The 17,371-nt window shown below is 40.6% G+C and overlaps 2 protein-coding genes across 6 annotated transcripts in view; both read right to left on the reverse strand.

Annotated features, from left to right (window-relative positions):
- Nucleotides 1-4,125: 4,125 nt before the first annotated feature.
- On the reverse strand, nucleotides 4,126-12,310 carry LOC116399658 (serine/threonine-protein kinase 38). 4 transcript variants are annotated; one of them, XM_031876970.1, is made up of 14 exons: nucleotides 12,234-12,310; nucleotides 10,169-10,306; nucleotides 9,352-9,403; nucleotides 8,966-9,088; nucleotides 8,557-8,640; nucleotides 8,269-8,392; nucleotides 8,044-8,198; nucleotides 7,673-7,784; nucleotides 7,410-7,471; nucleotides 6,286-6,403; nucleotides 6,048-6,171; nucleotides 5,818-5,913; nucleotides 5,409-5,503; nucleotides 4,126-5,313 (listed from the first exon to the last, which is right to left on the reverse strand). In XM_031876970.1, the coding sequence occupies exons 2-14, from the start codon at nucleotides 10,297-10,299 to the stop codon at nucleotides 5,177-5,179; spliced, it is 1,413 nt and encodes a 470-aa protein (XP_031732830.1). In that variant the 5' UTR covers nucleotides 10,300-10,306; nucleotides 12,234-12,310; the 3' UTR covers nucleotides 4,126-5,176. The 4 variants fall into 4 exon arrangements, with proteins under 4 accessions (XP_031732830.1, XP_031732832.1, XP_031732831.1 ...); XM_031876972.1 differs by lacking the exon at nucleotides 12,234-12,310 and adding an exon at nucleotides 11,718-12,224; XM_031876971.1 differs by lacking the exon at nucleotides 12,234-12,310 and adding an exon at nucleotides 10,412-12,224.
- Nucleotides 12,311-13,002: 692 nt separating this feature from the next.
- The window catches only part of dennd2da (DENN/MADD domain containing 2Da), a 33,201-nt gene continuing 28,832 nt past the window's right edge, over nucleotides 13,003-17,371 (reverse strand). The window contains exons 17-20 of one of the 2 annotated variants that reach the window (XR_004213852.1): nucleotides 15,647-15,689; nucleotides 15,327-15,375; nucleotides 15,130-15,205; nucleotides 13,011-14,643 (exon numbers count right to left, since the gene is read on the reverse strand). Coding sequence is in view for 1 of the 2 variants with exons in the window: in XM_031876941.1 (XP_031732801.1) it covers nucleotides 15,363-15,375; nucleotides 15,647-15,689 (56 nt within the window). In the remaining variant the exon portion in view is untranslated. Of the gene's footprint in view, nucleotides 15,206-15,326; nucleotides 15,376-15,646; nucleotides 15,690-17,371 lie in introns of both variants that reach the window. The other variant, XM_031876941.1, reaches the window with a different exon arrangement.

Raw genomic sequence — 17,371 nt, forward strand, 5'->3', positions numbered from 1 at the left:
TAAGTTGTCGGCCGGAATCTGCAGGTCAAACCTCCACCTTCAGCTTCTGCCAGCAAACTGCACGTGCCGCCTCCGCCTGAAGATTCCGGCCGACAACTCCTGCTCTTCTCAAAGCTGAATAAAGTCCATCAATCTCTTCCGTCATCAGATCAGATCATTTGAGTCCACAACAATTAGCATCAAACTGATTCCTTCATATTTGAGATCTGTGATTTGTGGGATTTCTAACACAATTATGTCATCAGACACTTTTCTCATTTTAATTATTTGTTTTGCAGTTTGCCAGCAGCTTTCTGTTATTCTTAGTTTAAATGGGGAATGCTAAAGGTTTAACATTGATAAAGATCACAACTTGTTCAAACTTAGAAATATCAATTATCATCATTCAAAGTAAAACCTTCAGTTGTAGCAACAAACCAAGCCAGTCCTCATTCTTCACCGACAGCGAGCGTTCCTAATATAAAACGTCTCGTTTTGATTCAGTACAAAGTGAGAAATAATTCTTGATACTAAAGCTGAACTAAACCTTTGTAGGTTTAACTTCATATCACACATTTTTCTACATTAATCTTCCAAGTCACGCACTGTTGATATATATATCTTTAAAATATATAATATATATATATATACAAAATATAGAAAAGTCTAGTTTTTAGTCAGTACAAAGTGAGAACAATTATTTTTGCTTTGGAACCATTTCAGAAATCTGAACACTGAAAGGTTGTGAGCTTGTTATCATTCTTCCCAGCATGCTTTGCAGTTGAGCTAAAAAAAAAAAAGGTTCTAATTAGTTCAGAATTGGTTCAAAAGTGAAGGTTTTTTAGCCGACTATTTGTAGACGTTAATTAAACTTTCACGCTAAAACCAGATTTCAACGGGATTTGCAAAACTACAATTTTCCGACCTCTACATTGTGCTAATAATAATATATCATGATTTAGAGGCTTACTAAGAAACCACATCCACATTTATCAGTTGAAATCCAATATTGGAAATCACGTTGAAATCTGGTCTAAACGTGAACGTTGAATCGTCTTTGAACCACTTTTAACCGTGTTTTCAACGTCACCGTGTTTTAACCGTGTTTTCAACGTCACTGTGTTTTAACCGTGTTTTCAACGTCACCGTGTTTTAACTGTGTTTTCAACGTCACCGTGTTTTAACTGTTTTCAATGTCACCGTGTTTTAACTGTGTTTTCAACGTCACCGTGTTTTCAACGTCACCGTGTTTTCAACGTCACCGTGTTTTCAACGTCACCGTGTTGTAACTGTGTTTTCAACGTCACCGTGTTTTAACTGTGTTTTCAACGTCACTGTGTTTTAACTGTGTTTTCAACGTCACCGTGTTGTAACTGTGTTTTCAACGTCACCGTGTTTTAACTGTGTTTTCAACGTCACCGTGTTTTAACTGTGTTTTCAACGTCACCGTGTTTTAACTGTGTTTTCAATGTCACCGTGTTTTAACTGTTTTCAACGTCACCGTGTTTTAACTGTGTTTTCAATGTCACCGTGTTTTAACTGTGTTTTCAACATCACCGTGTTTTAACTGTTTTCAATGTCACCGTGTTTTAACTGTGTTTTCAACGTCACCGTATTTTAACTGTGTTTTCAATGTCACCGTGTTTTCAACGTCACCGTATTTTAACCGTGTTTTCAACGTCACCGTGTTTTAACTGTGTTTTCAACGTGGAAATGCTCTCAGATCAATATTTAGAGTCAAGATGTTTTCATTCCGTCTTCATAAATCAGAGTTACATGTGTGTTCCTGCTGAATGAAGTCTGTCACCATGCTGTCTCATGTGACTGATGAGTGAGTGATGCTCATATTTGGACTCCAGTGAAGGGTTTGTGTTCATGGAACTGTGTTGTGATTGGTCGTTCAGCACATTAATCCTGTGTTCATGTTCAAAATCCATATATAACGGGTTTCTAAATTGTTGATTTAAAAAAGATTATTTTTCAGCCCATTGAAAAGAACAAGGATGACACTTTGTTTCAGATCCTCCAATAGACTGTTTGACCCCTGAGATCTGTTTAATAACTAATTATCAATAATTACATTTCAGACTGTTGACTGTAAAAACTCTATAATAACGTATTCAGCTTTACTGTGCATATTACAATATACAACATTATAGAATAGTATTCTATATTGACCTGACACTTTATTACTGTAGAAATTTTTAATTAGACATTTACACAATTTCTCTATAACTTCCTTTGATGTTAGGAAGTGACGGTTTAGAAACTGTGACCCCACGTCTCTTTATTACAGACAACAGTTCTTCTCTTTATGGCTCATGTTACATACAGCACCAACAGTACTGGTCAGCACAACTTGTGAATTATTAAATCAATCCCGTGTCAGTAGGACTCCATAAGGATTTATTTAGAGGTTGTAGATCTGCTTTTCAAACCATCTATCTCTGGCCCAGGGGTTGACACCTTTGGCAGGTGTGCCAGTTTGATTCCTTTCTTTCCCCACCCCCACTATGCAAAGACCCGCCCTCTGCCTCTGATTGGCTAGTACTCATTACCTTAGTTTATTGCCGATGAACAGGATTGGTGGAAGGTTGGTAGGTAAATGATTTCAACTCAGACGTTTTCATAATAGCAGCCTTCTCATTAGTGCTCTCATATATATTCATTCATATTTATATTTGCCTCTATGAATGGAATAAAATGAGTTAAATATTGATGTGGCGTCATAACTAAACGTTAACTTTAATGTTGATCAGGCATACTGATGAACTCATTTCTTTTAAATGGCTCTTCATATATAAAAGGCTGCTGTTGAGACACTTCGTTATGATTAAATGCATTTCTGAGCAAATATGCGAAGCAGTCAACTCACACCAGTAAAGCTAATTATGTTGTTCAGGTCTATGAACCTCAACCCTTAAAAAGTCCTTTAAAAGATGACGCAATAGTGAGACGTGCACTTATTAAATATGTGTATACCTGACACGTTCTGTTTCATGTCAAAGGAATTTAACAGGCGGTCAAAACTTGAGACTTCCAAGTCCAGCTTTAGGGAGTCCAGCTCAAGTCCTCACTGTGACCCAGCAGGAACACACCGCCACGTGCTACACGCAGCTGTTCATCCAGATGTTGAGAAGGACGACGCGACACAGTAAGTGCAGAGTAATTCATTGTCAAATAGCAGAAAACAATATAACAGCCACGCTCTACAAAGAGAACAGTGGTTTAAATAATGTACACCCACCTTCCCAGAACAAACCCCGCCCCCGTGACTCGTCTCACATGCGATGACACGTCAGAGCACCACCGTAGAAAACAACAGACGCATCTCCAAGCAACCCACAATGCATTGTTTCTTTACCGAGCATCCTCACACACCGTCACTCACACACACCGAGTGGCATCATCAATAAAAGAAGTCATTCCATGTGCTCTATTGCTTTAAGCGGACCCATCTGCAGTTTGGTAAAAAACAAGAAGAATCCACGCAGCGCTCCAACAGATAAAACAGTGACCTGCCGTAGAACAGCTTCTCCAACACGTTACACTGTGCTGAGCTTCATCTACACTACGCTCTGCATCACTGAAGGCTGGCAGATGGAAAACATGACGCAATGATAAAGTCACATCTTTAGTTACTAACAAAACACAAGGTTTTAAAGTGATCTCTTAAAGTCCAAACTGTCTGATAGTATATCAGATTTTGACAATCTCAAAATATGGGTTTTGTCGTAATTTTGACAAGCAAAGAGAAAGCTTTGACATCAGCCAACTCCAAATGTATGTTACATTAGACCAGATGTCAATAATGTGACATCATACATACAGTTTGACTTCAATTGAAGTCAAAGTTATTCACCGAGTCATGATTATAATGAAATCCAATATTTTCAGATTGACTTCCATACAAACAGAAAAACCAAATAAGACAGACAGTTTTGACTGAATCTAAAATGTCAATATTATTAAAGTAAAAATTATGAAAGTCAATTTTATCTCTGCTCATAATTGTGGTTGAAACTTATGTTTCTGGGGAAATGGACTTCCATAACTCTACGTCATGTGCTCAGACACAAACATTAAAAAAAGAAAAACATTCACACAAACAGCATTTTGGAATTATTGTGGCAAAAAAAAACTACTTTTCTCTGTAAGACTTCATTTACATTCATTTTAAATGACAGCATGTTGGATATTGTGTTCACTGGAAGATGTTGAGGCCTCTATTTAAAAAGTAGTCCACTGAATGTGTTCACACTGTGGCTGCCTGGGTTCATTCACCACTCTCTCTGAACAGCTGCTCAACACTACGAGAGCTGCATCAGTTCTCATGATGATCCAGACTTCTCCTCCATGAGGACACTAAAAAAATAATCTGAGTTTGCATCGGGTTCATTAAAAATGTAAAATGGTGACTGGACACATCCAGTCCAATACAAACCAGCCCATCCCAAACACAGTGAGGAATGAGCTGGATGGAGCTGGCTCAAACGTCATATAAGGTGCACAACTTCAGGGGGTCATTGTGAAAAATGTAAAGAGACTCTTGTGTTTGCTCCACAAAATGCATCACTCATACGTTCTCTTTTTAAAAGGAGATTATGGACCTAAAAAAATACAATTCTAAGTTACAAGCAGTGACAGATCAAGCAGAAACACCACTCAGCTCACAGTCTTTGGTTACAGTCAGAAGCCAGCAGCAACTTCAGAGAAGACTCATAGTGAGAAACATTTGGACAGAATCCCTGATTCACTTCAAGTGACCATGTTTGAGGTGACGAGTCCACATGACAGAGGGCGAGTGGAGGTCCAGGTCCGACAGAGCGGTGCTGGGTTATGGAGAGGGAATGTGATGGTGCTGGTATCGGGATGTAAAGACGTGCCACTGCATCCACTGGTGGATAAAAAAGGCAAGTGGAGAGAGAATCCCAACCACTTCAATCCCAGTCCAGTCTTCATGTGTGAGCAGGAAGTAGAAAGGTACCCTTCGAAAGCATCAGAGGACAGTGAAGACCTGCAGAAATGAAGGCAGCAGTTGAAACTGAGCCCCTTTTATTATTCACCGAGCCCTGTATGAAGGAGGATCCTCAGAGAACACAGAGTTCTCCTCTCGGCTGAGGCTCTGAGGACAGCGGGGGTTCGGACGACTCTCTTCAGGTTTGGCGGTGTTGGTTAGAAGCCTGAGAGGAGGCGCTCATCTCTTCCCTGACTTCATGTAGGACGGTATAGCTCCTCGAGCGGTCAGGCCTTCGAAGCGTTTGTAGGTGTAGTTGATGAAGACCCAGTCCTTGTTCTTCAGGTCCACCTCGGTCTGGTTGGACACCGGGGCGGCTGGAGGAAGAGGAGAGTTTGTTATGTATTTTTTAAAGTACGTCACACATCAGAGGTAGAAACCGTGCCTCGTGTCACAGAGAAGCTAAGCGTACCCGTTGGAGTGAGGATATCTGAATCAGGGAATTCGTCGAAGTTTGAGGTGTCGTCGATGCTTTTGATCTCGATGGGAATGGCAGCGGGTCTTTCTCTGTGGGCGTGACAGTGAAGGGGAGGAAAGGTGAGATCTCATTTCACAACATGAGACGGACTGACTGGAACCTAGCCTGGTCTGTTGCTGTGGTAACATACGTCACTCTTGTATCGACTGGTTTTATGGATGAAGCTGCCCGGTACAAGCGGTCCGATCTGTCATCACTTGTATTTTAAATACACTCGACGTACTCACAGAGACACAAAACAGACGATCCAGTACGACGGGTTTAGAATGTCTGAGGCACAAAGCCAGAGAAGACGAAGGTCTAGAAGTGTGTAATGACATGAACATGAGGTGACGGCCCACACCTGATATGGTCGTAGTCCACCCCCTCAAAGAAAAGGTTGGACTTGATCTCCTCCACACCTGCGGCCCCGACCCTGTGCTCCTCCTCACAGCAGAACCTGCTCACAACACACACATTCATTATCCACTCAACACAAACCACTTAGGTGCAGCTGCTCTTAGGGAACTTTAGCACGTTCGAAATGAAATGTTAAGTTGAAAGTGATGAAAGAGAGAAAAGAGGTGTTCCTACCTGAGGATCAGGTCTTTGGCCTTCTCCGATATAGGCACTTCTGGGGGAAAGGTCAGCGTCTCTCGCCAGTTCATCACTTTCCTGTAGGTCTCCTGAGGCGTCTCTGAGCAGAACGGAGGGTAACCTGAGGACAGCAGAGAGACCAACCATCCTTTAAACCACATCAGGCCTAGTCTGGTCTGGTCTAAACCCCCCGGAGGTACAAAGGATGGATAGTGCTCATCATGGAGTCATTTACCAATCAGCATCTCGTACATGATGACACCCAGGCTCCACCAATCGCAGAGCTTGTTGTATCCGTTCTGCATGAAGACCTCTGGAGCGATGTAGTCGGGGGTTCCTACTGTGGAGAAAGCCTGAGGAGGAGGAGGAGGAGGAGGCAACAAAAAGCCAATTAGAAAGGCTTCTTATGTTGAGCAGTGAGCTATTACATGAACATTTTCTGGATATTTCACACGAGACGTCTCTGGACTGAGTTTCTCTCTGTGCTCTTTTTCACCGGAGTGATGTGGGCGGGACTCAGTTGGGAAAAGGTTATGTTGTGTGATTCTGTGCACCAATCGGGATTCAGCGACATTTGAATCTGAATTTAAAGACAGCTGTGCCTGGCTTCAGGAGAACTGGAACCCGAGTTCAAAGATGCTCACTGGATCAGGACCCAGAAACAGAGAAACTATCTGAGTCATTAACAGCTGTCGTGATCTCCCAACTTCATTTCTAGATGCATTCTTACTTTACATGATCGTTCTGCATCAAAGCATTCTGGGTTTGAATCAATGACATAAAGTGTAATAGTAGAGGTACTGCACTGGTTCTGCATGCTGAGCCAATACAATGTGTTGGATCTCAACGGACTTATTATTTATATTTATTAAAAGATTCAAAATGATTCACATTCAATAATCAGACATGACATTAGATTGAGATTAGTACCAACCCTTCTTAAAGACAGAGCTACTTTCACCGTTATCTACAAACACAATGAGACGATTCCACACTGTGGAAGTGTTGTGTTTATAAAGTGAATCATTTGTGGGGCTGGATATTTACAATAATACGATAAGCTTTGGTACAATACCAAACTATACGTTTTCCCTTTTAACAAAAGACGCTGACCTTCAGAAACGTTAAAGCTTATCCGAACACAATGAGCTGTACAAGAATCAAATACTGTAAACCTGGATTCCAGTCAGGTGATGCCATGCTTGTGCTACAGACCGGTGTTACACTGCCTAATAGTTAGCTGGGTTCTTGCTTAGTTTCTTTCGGGACACAACGTTTGGGCCTCTGGTGAGAGTAAAGCCTGCGACCATCTGATTTTAAACTGAGCTGTATTCATTCATCTCATCTGTTCAGACCTACCAGCTGCCTCCTGTTCCTCTTCCAGGTCTCTGCTTTCCTCTTGGAGTTCATGTTCTGGAAGGCTGATGGAGAAAAGAAGCTCAGTATTAAAAGCGAGCTGTGACCCTACTGATGCATTAACACCTACATCTCTAACACGGGCTGCATCTTACAGACAATAAACTCTTCAGTAATGTATGGATGCGTACAAATAACAGATCGGCATCATAAAACACAGACAAATGCAAGGTAAGATTTGGAAGAAATGAAAAGGGTTGCCTGACTTTGCTTACTGAGGTCACTGGGCAGGCTGTGGTTCAGGTTCTTGTAGAACTCGGTGCGGTGAGCCCTCTTCAGCCCCGTGCACAGACCAAAGTCAGACAGCTTCACGTGACCCTGGAACACACAAAACACACTCAAGTTCAGAGTTTAAGTGCTGGAAGCTTCGGTCTCCAGCTGGGCAGTGTGCATCAGTAAGAGCACATATGCAGACTGCAGAGGGGAAGAGGAGGAATCACAGGGGACGTTTTACCACACAGAGTATTCATCAAACTTTGTATTCATAACAGGGAGCACAGCGGGAGCTCCGTGTGGATAATGTGGGACATGACACAAGAATTCAAAATCATTTTCATCAAGTATCCCCAAAAGTCACCCTGGAGTCCAGCAGCAGGTTGTCTGGTTTGATGTCTCTGTGAATGAAGCCCAGCTGGTGGATGGAGTCGATGGCCAGCACCGTCTCAGCGATGTAGAACTGAGTGGCCTCCTCCGTCAGAGTGTCCTTCTTCATCAGCAGGGTCATCATGTCTCCTGCACCAACACAGCACAGACCACAGTCACACTCGAGAGGTTCTGCTCTCCACACAGTATTGTGTTGTACCTCCAGGCAGGAACTCCATGATGAGATAGAGGTTCATCTTATCCTGGAAGCTGTAGAACATTTTGACCACCCACAGGCTGTCGGCCTCTACCAGAATGTCCCGCTCTGCCCGAATATGACCAACCTAACACACACACACACACACACACACACACACACACACACACACACACACACACACACACACACACACACACACACACACACACACACACACACACGGGTTTAAAGATGTCCAACTGATGCGCCAGCAGGGTTCCTGTGTGTGTGAGCATGTCTCCGCCTCACCTGTTCCTTCTCCAGCATGTCAGCTTTGCGGAGGATCTTCATGGCATAGACGTGGCCAGTGTCTTTCTTCTGCACCAGACGAACCTGGAGGCAGACACAACAATGTCCATTTATCTCAACCATCGGGTAGAAACTGTGAGGCTGTTGTGACTTCATATTTACTGATTAGCTCAGAGTATTAATGGTGTCGGTATGCTCAGATATAGAACACTAACTCCGTAGAGACCGACAGTCACACTGATCTACTGGATACTCTGAAAACCATGAAGAACAACACTGACACTGTGGTGCTTACTTATTGTGAGAGCGCGTTCTGGGTAAGCCACACTTTCATATGTGGATATAGTATGTTCTCCTCTTTGTGACCCGTGAGTTTTTGATGGTGTGTATGTATGCAAAAGACTTTTACCTCTCCAAAAGCTCCTCGGCCAATCACCTTCAGGGACTCGAAGTCCTCCAGACCCAGTCGAGTCCGCTTCAGACGCAAGAACTCGGTCTCTTTCCTCGCATGCTGAGAACGGCGGATACGTTTCTGAAGAGCACAGACGTCACTTTTTAAATACAGCATTAAGTGGGATGCACACATGCTACTTAACATCTGGATATTTTTAAACAATAACGGAAACGCACAGTTATACAGCATAGAGAAATGCTTAATGTACACTCATAGTGTTTCAGGAGATCTAAAAATCATCCCAACACTAAGACAGGGACCGAGAACAACTTTGAGTGAATTCTCCCATACCACCGCAGAGCATGCTGGCAAAACACGGCACATGTGCGTCTGTAACTCACCTCTTCATCAGCCAAGCCCTCCTGATCCATCACCTTCTCCAGCTTCTGCTGCCTGAAGAGACAATCTGACCATTAACATTGTTTTCTAGCCACAGCGTAGTGTATGCACTGCACATCCCATCATATCCATTACGTTGGCAAGGAGGCACAAACAATATCAAGAAAAACTACAAAACTATGTTTACAACATACACTCAAAGATATCAGCTACATGTCCATCAAAATGAAAAATGTAAGTCCCGAGACTCACTATACTCAAAAAGGATCTGGAAAAATTTGATTGCATCCCAATGCATCTTTATCTGAGAACGTAGAACAGAAGCCGGTGTTAACAGCCGGGGGTTTGGACTTTGAATTTCTGCTGATTAGCCGCTCTTTAATGTTATCGTTTGTGCTCTCCTGACCCTCAAACCCACATATACTGAACAATGGATTTTGTTTACTATCTTTATCATAATGGGGCGATTAAAATCTGTATTTAAAAAAAAAATAATGAATAATAAAAGAATCGCCCAGCCTCCATACTAAACCAACCCAGACAGTGAGGAGTACACTCTGATGAAACTTATCACAACAGGAAGTGGTGTTGCTTCAACTAAATTCTGACATAAACCACATGCTCGGATGAAATACAAACAAAGAAATGATTTGTGTATAAACCACTGGCTGAATCATGTTTGCGTTTCACTGTGAATCAAATGGTCAGAATGGTTTAGCCTGGAATTACAAGATTGTGGCACCAAAACATCTGTGTGCATCGCAAAGTGTTTGCAAAAGATCATTGTGCAGTCCCCGAAAAATGACATGTGGACGTTACCTCATCTCTCTCTCCTCGTGCTGGGCGATGAGGTTACTGTAGAAGTTCTCCAGGGTCACTTTGGCCATAGTGACCCGCTCCTTGGTGTGGTTACTCATGGAGGAGCACGAGCTCGGGCCTGTCATCGCCATGCTTTACCTGGAAAGACACACAGGCGACGTAGAGGCACAATGCATCGTCAGTCCACGCTGCTAGAAACACACGCAGAATGGTGCCACATAGCCAACAAGACAAACACTGCACCACGGAGGAGTGAGAGGTGGGCTGGGATCATGGGAGGCTTAACGAAGCAGCGAGGCTAGATTATACGACGATGAGTTGAGCTCTAAAAAAAAAAAAAAAAACTCAGCTATGAAATGAGATGACTGTTGGCCCAGAAAAAGAGGAAGGAAAGCAGCTGGCTCTGCTGGCTGAGCAGAGCCGTGTTGATGACATTGTGCAGTTATGAAGAAATGATGAAGAAATCTGATTTGTGCAAGCAAACATGGTGGAGTCCCTCTGTGAGGCAGAGAGGGTTTTGAGGCAAGTTGGGCCCTAAAAAGACTTAATGCAGATTTAAACAACATAATCATAAAACAAAATACTTCAGATAAATGTATACTATCACTAATTTGTACAGTGTAAGTTTTGCAATGGTGGACTGACAATGGTCAAATAACAAGAAAATGCTGATTGCACACTAGGTGCATTCACACCTGCAGCATGTGCAGTTCATTTGACATGAATTATGGCGCCAACACAGTTGTAAATCAGTTACAGCTATTTGACCGACCAAGACTGCTGAAAATCTGTTTCTGTATGCAGTATGCATATCTAACCATGCTTATTCAGACATGACATGTGGAATAAGTACATGACAAGTTGAAACACATTTTTACTTGAGCATTATGTGGTGGTGTTATTGGCCAGCTAGCCTAAATTACAAATCATTAAATGAATTACACTTCAAGAGGCATATAAATTTCCAGGGCAATGTTGAACTCTCCTTACAAAATACTTCAGCCATAGTTAGCATTGACGTTAGCATGTGTTTGTATGATACAATAAGGCTCAAAGGAGCTCACAACCAGTTTGTATTGGTCTAAAACATTCTGGGAATGAAGGCAATATACACTGTAAAAGTTTCTGTTTTTATTAGAAATGCTGTCTAGTTATACGCCAAAAGAACTGAAGTTTTAGCTAACACTTAGGCGAAAATGTAGAACTGGAAAGTACGTACTTACTGATGAAAATATCAAATGTATTAAGCGTTAACGTTAGCTACGTGTAATGTCGCCGTACGTTACATTTGTAACGTCACAGACTTAAATCGAGTGCTCATCGTGTTGTCCAGCATCAAAAACGAACAAGACATAACATCACATAACCTTAGTTTTATTCCGCTCTTGACTAAAACAGACTGATCTGTCCAGTGTCAACAACGTGCAGCTAACGTTAGCTACCAAAGTTGTTAGTTTCGGTTGCAACGTAGCCATACGTGCATTTACAAAGCTACCTTAAGAGTAAACCATTATAAATAGAGAGCAATGCAATTCAAAACTTAACGTACTTTGACGTAACCCTGGTTCAATTATATTTGGCAATTTTAAAGTTCGCGTAGTTTCCTTTAACCGATAGCAAACAAATGCTTTAACCTGCTAACATTAGTTAGCTAGCTAGTTAGCTATTAAAGTTCCTTTCTCCGTCAAGTCACCCGGATAGTGCATTAATAACACCGGATATTTCCTTCAAAATAAAGCTCACGTTTATAGGATTTACTGTTTCACTCCATATTCGTTAGTCTGAGTATTATTTTGAAAGCTACAACTAGAAAATCTCTATTTCCATTAACACGAGCTTGACAACTTGAAGTTACCCAAAGCCAATGGCTAAGGGAAAGTTAGCTAGTAAACGTTAGCTACTTATCTACTAAAATAGATCGAGTCCTTTGTTTTCAAATGTAACATCGTAGCACATAGCACGTCCACAATCCATTTAGTAAGATAAATAACTAAAGAAAAAGTTCAACATACTGTCTTCTAGTCTTTTCATTTCGTATTTTGATAGTTGGTCTTTGTTCACTTACCTTGGTTGAAGGTGCGGTATCTGCCGTCCTCTCTTCCTCTCCTTCGCTGAGGGTTGCGTCACCAAATCAGTTTGAACTAGCATGACGCCTAGTGGCCAGGGTTCAATTTAGGAAGTACATCTACGAATTACAAACGGGACATATTAGGATCAGGAACTCTTTTTAAAGTAATTTGATTTTATTACCTATCCTTTCCATCTGTTGTCTTTTATTTTATTTTTCATTACATTACGTTATCTTATTCCTCTACGATGTTGAATGCATCATCCAACTGAGATCAGAGTCCTGCCTGTTATGTTATGCTTATTTAATAATGGCTAAACGTTTTCTGTTGTGTCTAAATGTTGATTTCTACAATAGAGAGGGGGAAAGACAGCTGTGTCCATAAGGTCTGAGAGGCGATGATGTCCTAATGAGACTGGGCCGGTTGGTATTTATGTTGCCGCAGGCGTTCAGAAGTCCTAAGCATTTTGTTAATCTATAAGTCGAAAAAAATGATAAATAAGTCATAGTGTAATGGGTTAAATAAAGTCCTAATATAGTATGTCAAAAAAGTCCTTAAAAATCATGGTAGTGTAGAAAAAAGGTCATAAAAAAATCCATAGTAGGCTATGGCTATGTCAAACAATAATAATATAGTATGTCAAGAAAAGCATAAAGTGGCCACCTAACTGTGGATTGGTTGTTTCTTGCAGCAATCTTCTCTGGGACTTGTAGTCGACTCCTCCGTGTGTGTATTTGACTTTTTTAGACAGGAAAGGGGAAGAGAACGTTCATCCAACTATTGTGTCGCTACAGACTCTTGTACAAGTCTGGTTTTCAGCTGCACTCTTGACTCAAAGTTCTCCTTGTTGCATACACCAGTTCCTTTCATTTCTGTAATTATTCCTGCTGTGATCCAGTGTTGATTCAATAAAAGTTGTAAAAAATAAATTGCGTCAAGTGCTGCATTTAGCAAGAATAAGACAGGGAGAAAGATTAATTTTATTACATATCTTATGGGCCAGGCCAGGGTGCAGTCAGCAGAGATGATTCTTCAGGCTGGGACGAAGAGTTTCCTGACGTCAAAGGTTATTACAGCAATAATAACAATTATGAATTTCATTTATATAGCACTTAACTAAAACCTATGATAGAATAAAATGCAGTCTGATCTCAATAGGAGCGTTCCAGTCTTCATACAGAACAAGAAGAGGTGAGTTCAGAAACATCTTGGGGAGAAGAGTACACCAGAAGAATTTAAAGTTCACAGCATAATACACAATGACTTTATTACATTATTTTATGGCACACTATGGTATGACATACTATAATTCATGACTATTTAGAGTGCTTACTGTATATAACAATCTTGAACATTTGTTTTGAAAAGAAAGCAATATTTTTTCTTTGCTATGTTGCAGTGTGCACAATAAGAATTGTTAATATTCAGTTTCATGCATTCCGATTTATTTTTTAATGTCATTTTTTATGGCATACTATCCTATGACGTGTTTATGTTTCATAGCATTATATACTCTGACATTGTTCAAAATGTTTTCATGACATACTATGACATGTTTTATTTATTTTTATGACATAACATGCTATCACATTGTTATGACGTTCTATAGAATAATATATTACGACACGATCAGACTTTTTTATGACATACTACATTATGACATTTCTATGACATACCTTACTATGCCTTGCATACTATTATTTTTTGGGGCTTACATTACTACGATATTTCTCTGGCATTTTAGGGCATACTAAGCTATGACATTTTTTACGATTCACTATATTACCTTTTTTTATGGCATACTATGTCATTTTAATGACACATCATACAATGGCATTTCTATTGGAATACCAAACAATGACATTTCTATAGAATGAATACTCAACTTATATGACATACTATACTACAACATATTTTATGACTTTATGATATACATGATATTTGTATGGCATACCATACCATGACTTTTAAGACATTTCTTTTAAGACATAATATATATTTTTACATACTATTCCTACTGAACATACTATATTATCATTTTGTCATAGCATACTATATTATGACATAATATAGTATGACATTTTTTTACAACTTCCTTTTATTACATACTATACTGACATTTGAATGTTTTATCTATTCATAATTTGCTATTTCTATGACAATTTTATGGCATTTTAATGACATACTATAGATTGACTTTTTATGACTACTACACCTAAAACAATTACTAACATTATTACAATAGCTACTATTACAACAACAACAACAACAACAACAACAACAAATGCTAGTAATACTAATAGTACAACAACAATAACTACAACAACAACTAATACTACTTGTAGGTTTGTTCCATGCACTCCCCTTCTCGTGTCCTCAGGCAAGTCTCTCTATTCATTCAGCCGCCTGGATGAACAGGAAACAGACATTTACAGCAACACTTATGAAACATATAAAGTCTTTGCTGCTCCTATAACAGACCCTGGTTCACCACTTTTAAAACAGACTTGTTGTACCAGCTTTCATGGAACATAGATAAAGCCTGGCTAAACACAAAACACAGGGAGGTATGTTGGGTCGCTTATTGATGATGTAATCATGACATCACAATGTGACATAGTGGAGGAATTGCCAAATAGTTAGATTAAATGTGCTTAGAAATGTGAATCTAAAAACAAACATTCAACCAAAGCATAATCTCAATCCCAGTTATGTTTCAATATGCATGTCCAGGTAGTCAAGTGGTTTCACAGACTATGTAATGGCCCTGGTTCTGTTATTCACCATCTACCAGCAATACAAAAGGCTCAAATGCTGGACAAATATAATACAAATAATCTTCAACTATAAATAAAAAAGTGAAAAGAGAATATTTTGCTTTTGTTTCCTTACTCTGAGTTCGTCCAGCATCAATCTCATCTCAGAGGAGGCTGAGCTGCTTCTGACGAGCCTCTCTGTGCTTCTCCAGCTGCTCCTCCAACGTTTTCAGAAGGACGAAGACACACAAAACATAAATCACATTACAATCATTCAAATATAATATATATATTTCCAGCTGTGTACAGACTGTAGTGTATTCCTCTCCTCACCCTGATGTCCTTCCAGTCTGCTGCTCCTCCAACACATCACATATTTTCTCTGAGAACCGACAAAGAAGACAAATGAGCTCCTAAATCATTTCAGCTTCAGGTATTCTGAAGTTGTGGACATCAGAGACGAGGATATTCTCAGGAAGTGTAAATCACACGGAACGACGTCTGGATGTCTATTACAGAACATATCCTATCATTTCATGAATCAGAAGCTCAGAAGAAGCTTAAAAGGTAACTGCATTTAAAAAGTTGAGTATGCTTTTAATATTGAACATTAAACACAACACAGCTGGTAATGAGAAAAAAAAACATCATACCTCAGATCTTCATACAGAGAAGACTCGCATCGGGGCCACAGATCTGTAAGTGTGGGACAAAGAATAACACCCGTTTCAACTCACAACACAACTGACAGTTAAAGTTAAAAACATAGCAATAACACTGTAGTATAACTTATAGTTACCGACACTAAAGTGTATTACAGACAAAAGCACTAGATCCGGTTCTACATAATTCGGTACAGTAGGTGGCGCTATGCAGCTAAAAGTTGGCTTTTCATTCTGCCACAAAACGCAAAGAAGAACACAACAGAGGGAAGTGGAGGACTGCAGGATGATCCTGAAGTCTCCTCCATAGTTCCCACAGACTGTAAGCATCAGTCCACCTGCACCCGTCTGTGCCATGGAACGAAAGAAGTTGAGTCGCGTGAGTTTCAAGTTGAACCATGTTGCACACATCCAAACAAACCTTGGTGCATAGAAAATAAAGTGTATATTTGCTCTGATGTGATCTTTTATTTCCATTCAAAAGATTTCCAAAATATTACTTTGACCTTTTGTGCTCCTCGTCTGTTGACCTGATCATTTATCTTCTTTGTCGTTGATTGTTTAATTATTAGATATATATACACTTAATATTCTCTTGATTTTCAGTGCACGATTGTGCTTTATTCTTTTTTAGTGCTAATCTCCGGTCTTGTTTTGTACATTTTCCTTGTGCCAAATAAAAAGCACATTTAAAACGGGCTGTTAAGGTTCTAGCTAATGAATCGCAATTTCCCAGTCATTGCCACAAATGGTGCCCGTTAACAGGATTCTGTAATGTTAAAAACCGACTTTATCCAGTTCACCTCAGTGAGACACATCCGTGTATCCGGTCCCATCCCCTCCTGGGGGGGGGGGGGGGGGCGTGTCAGCCGGCTGCTTTCGCAGCACACCTGGCTCTCCTCAGCCGGCCATCCCCAGGGTTTCATTCTGTGACAGTTTTAACCTCTTTAGGGAACGAAGACAGTAAGTGATGGCATCCATTTACAACTAGTTAAAGGCTTTTGCTAAGAAAACATTTCACATTCCCACTCAGGTGTTTTACTTCATCACGCGGCCAAAACACTCCACACACCTGACCAGTCCCACCACTACTCAAGTCCCCGGGTCCTTTGCGCCAGTCTAACCGGTTCCCCGTGCGTCTCTTCCGCTGCTCGTGTGGAGCCAGAAGCCGCTAGCAACCCAGTCAATTCACCAACTCCTTATCTTGCTATTTACAATGAGTTAACAAAATGTTTAGGACCTTTGGACGCCTCCTGCGACATAAATACTAGCCGGTCCAGTTGCAACACGGACAGTCTCGGACCACGTCTTATTTTCCCCAAAGGCGTTTCACCTTGTCTCGCGCTACTGTGCTGTGATTGGGTAGTACTACTGCTGTGAGTGGTCTATACCAACTATCATATAGCACTTATCCGACTGTTCGACTCACTTTGCCTAGCTGAAGTGTCCTTCAGGGCTTTCTGGCAGAAAAGCTTTATTTTAAGTCTCCCATGTGCACTCAATTTCTGTAACCAATGAAGCATGAAAATAAACCGCTCTATAAGTAAAATTAAACAACTCAGTGATTCATTATAGAAAAGCTCATTGACGCTGTCAGATAATCCTCCTATCACAGCACAGTAGTACTTGCCACTAGCCAATCACAGCTCAGTAGGGTGAGACTAGGCGGAACAGTGTGTTGTGCTTTTCCTAATTCAAATATGTTAAATACAGTAT

Source organism: Anarrhichthys ocellatus, unplaced genomic scaffold, assembly GCF_004355925.1.
Source record: "Anarrhichthys ocellatus isolate YVR2014 unplaced genomic scaffold, GSC_Weel_1.0 scaffold120, whole genome shotgun sequence".
In the NCBI taxonomy this organism is placed as follows: Eukaryota; Metazoa; Chordata; class Actinopteri; order Perciformes; family Anarhichadidae; genus Anarrhichthys; species Anarrhichthys ocellatus.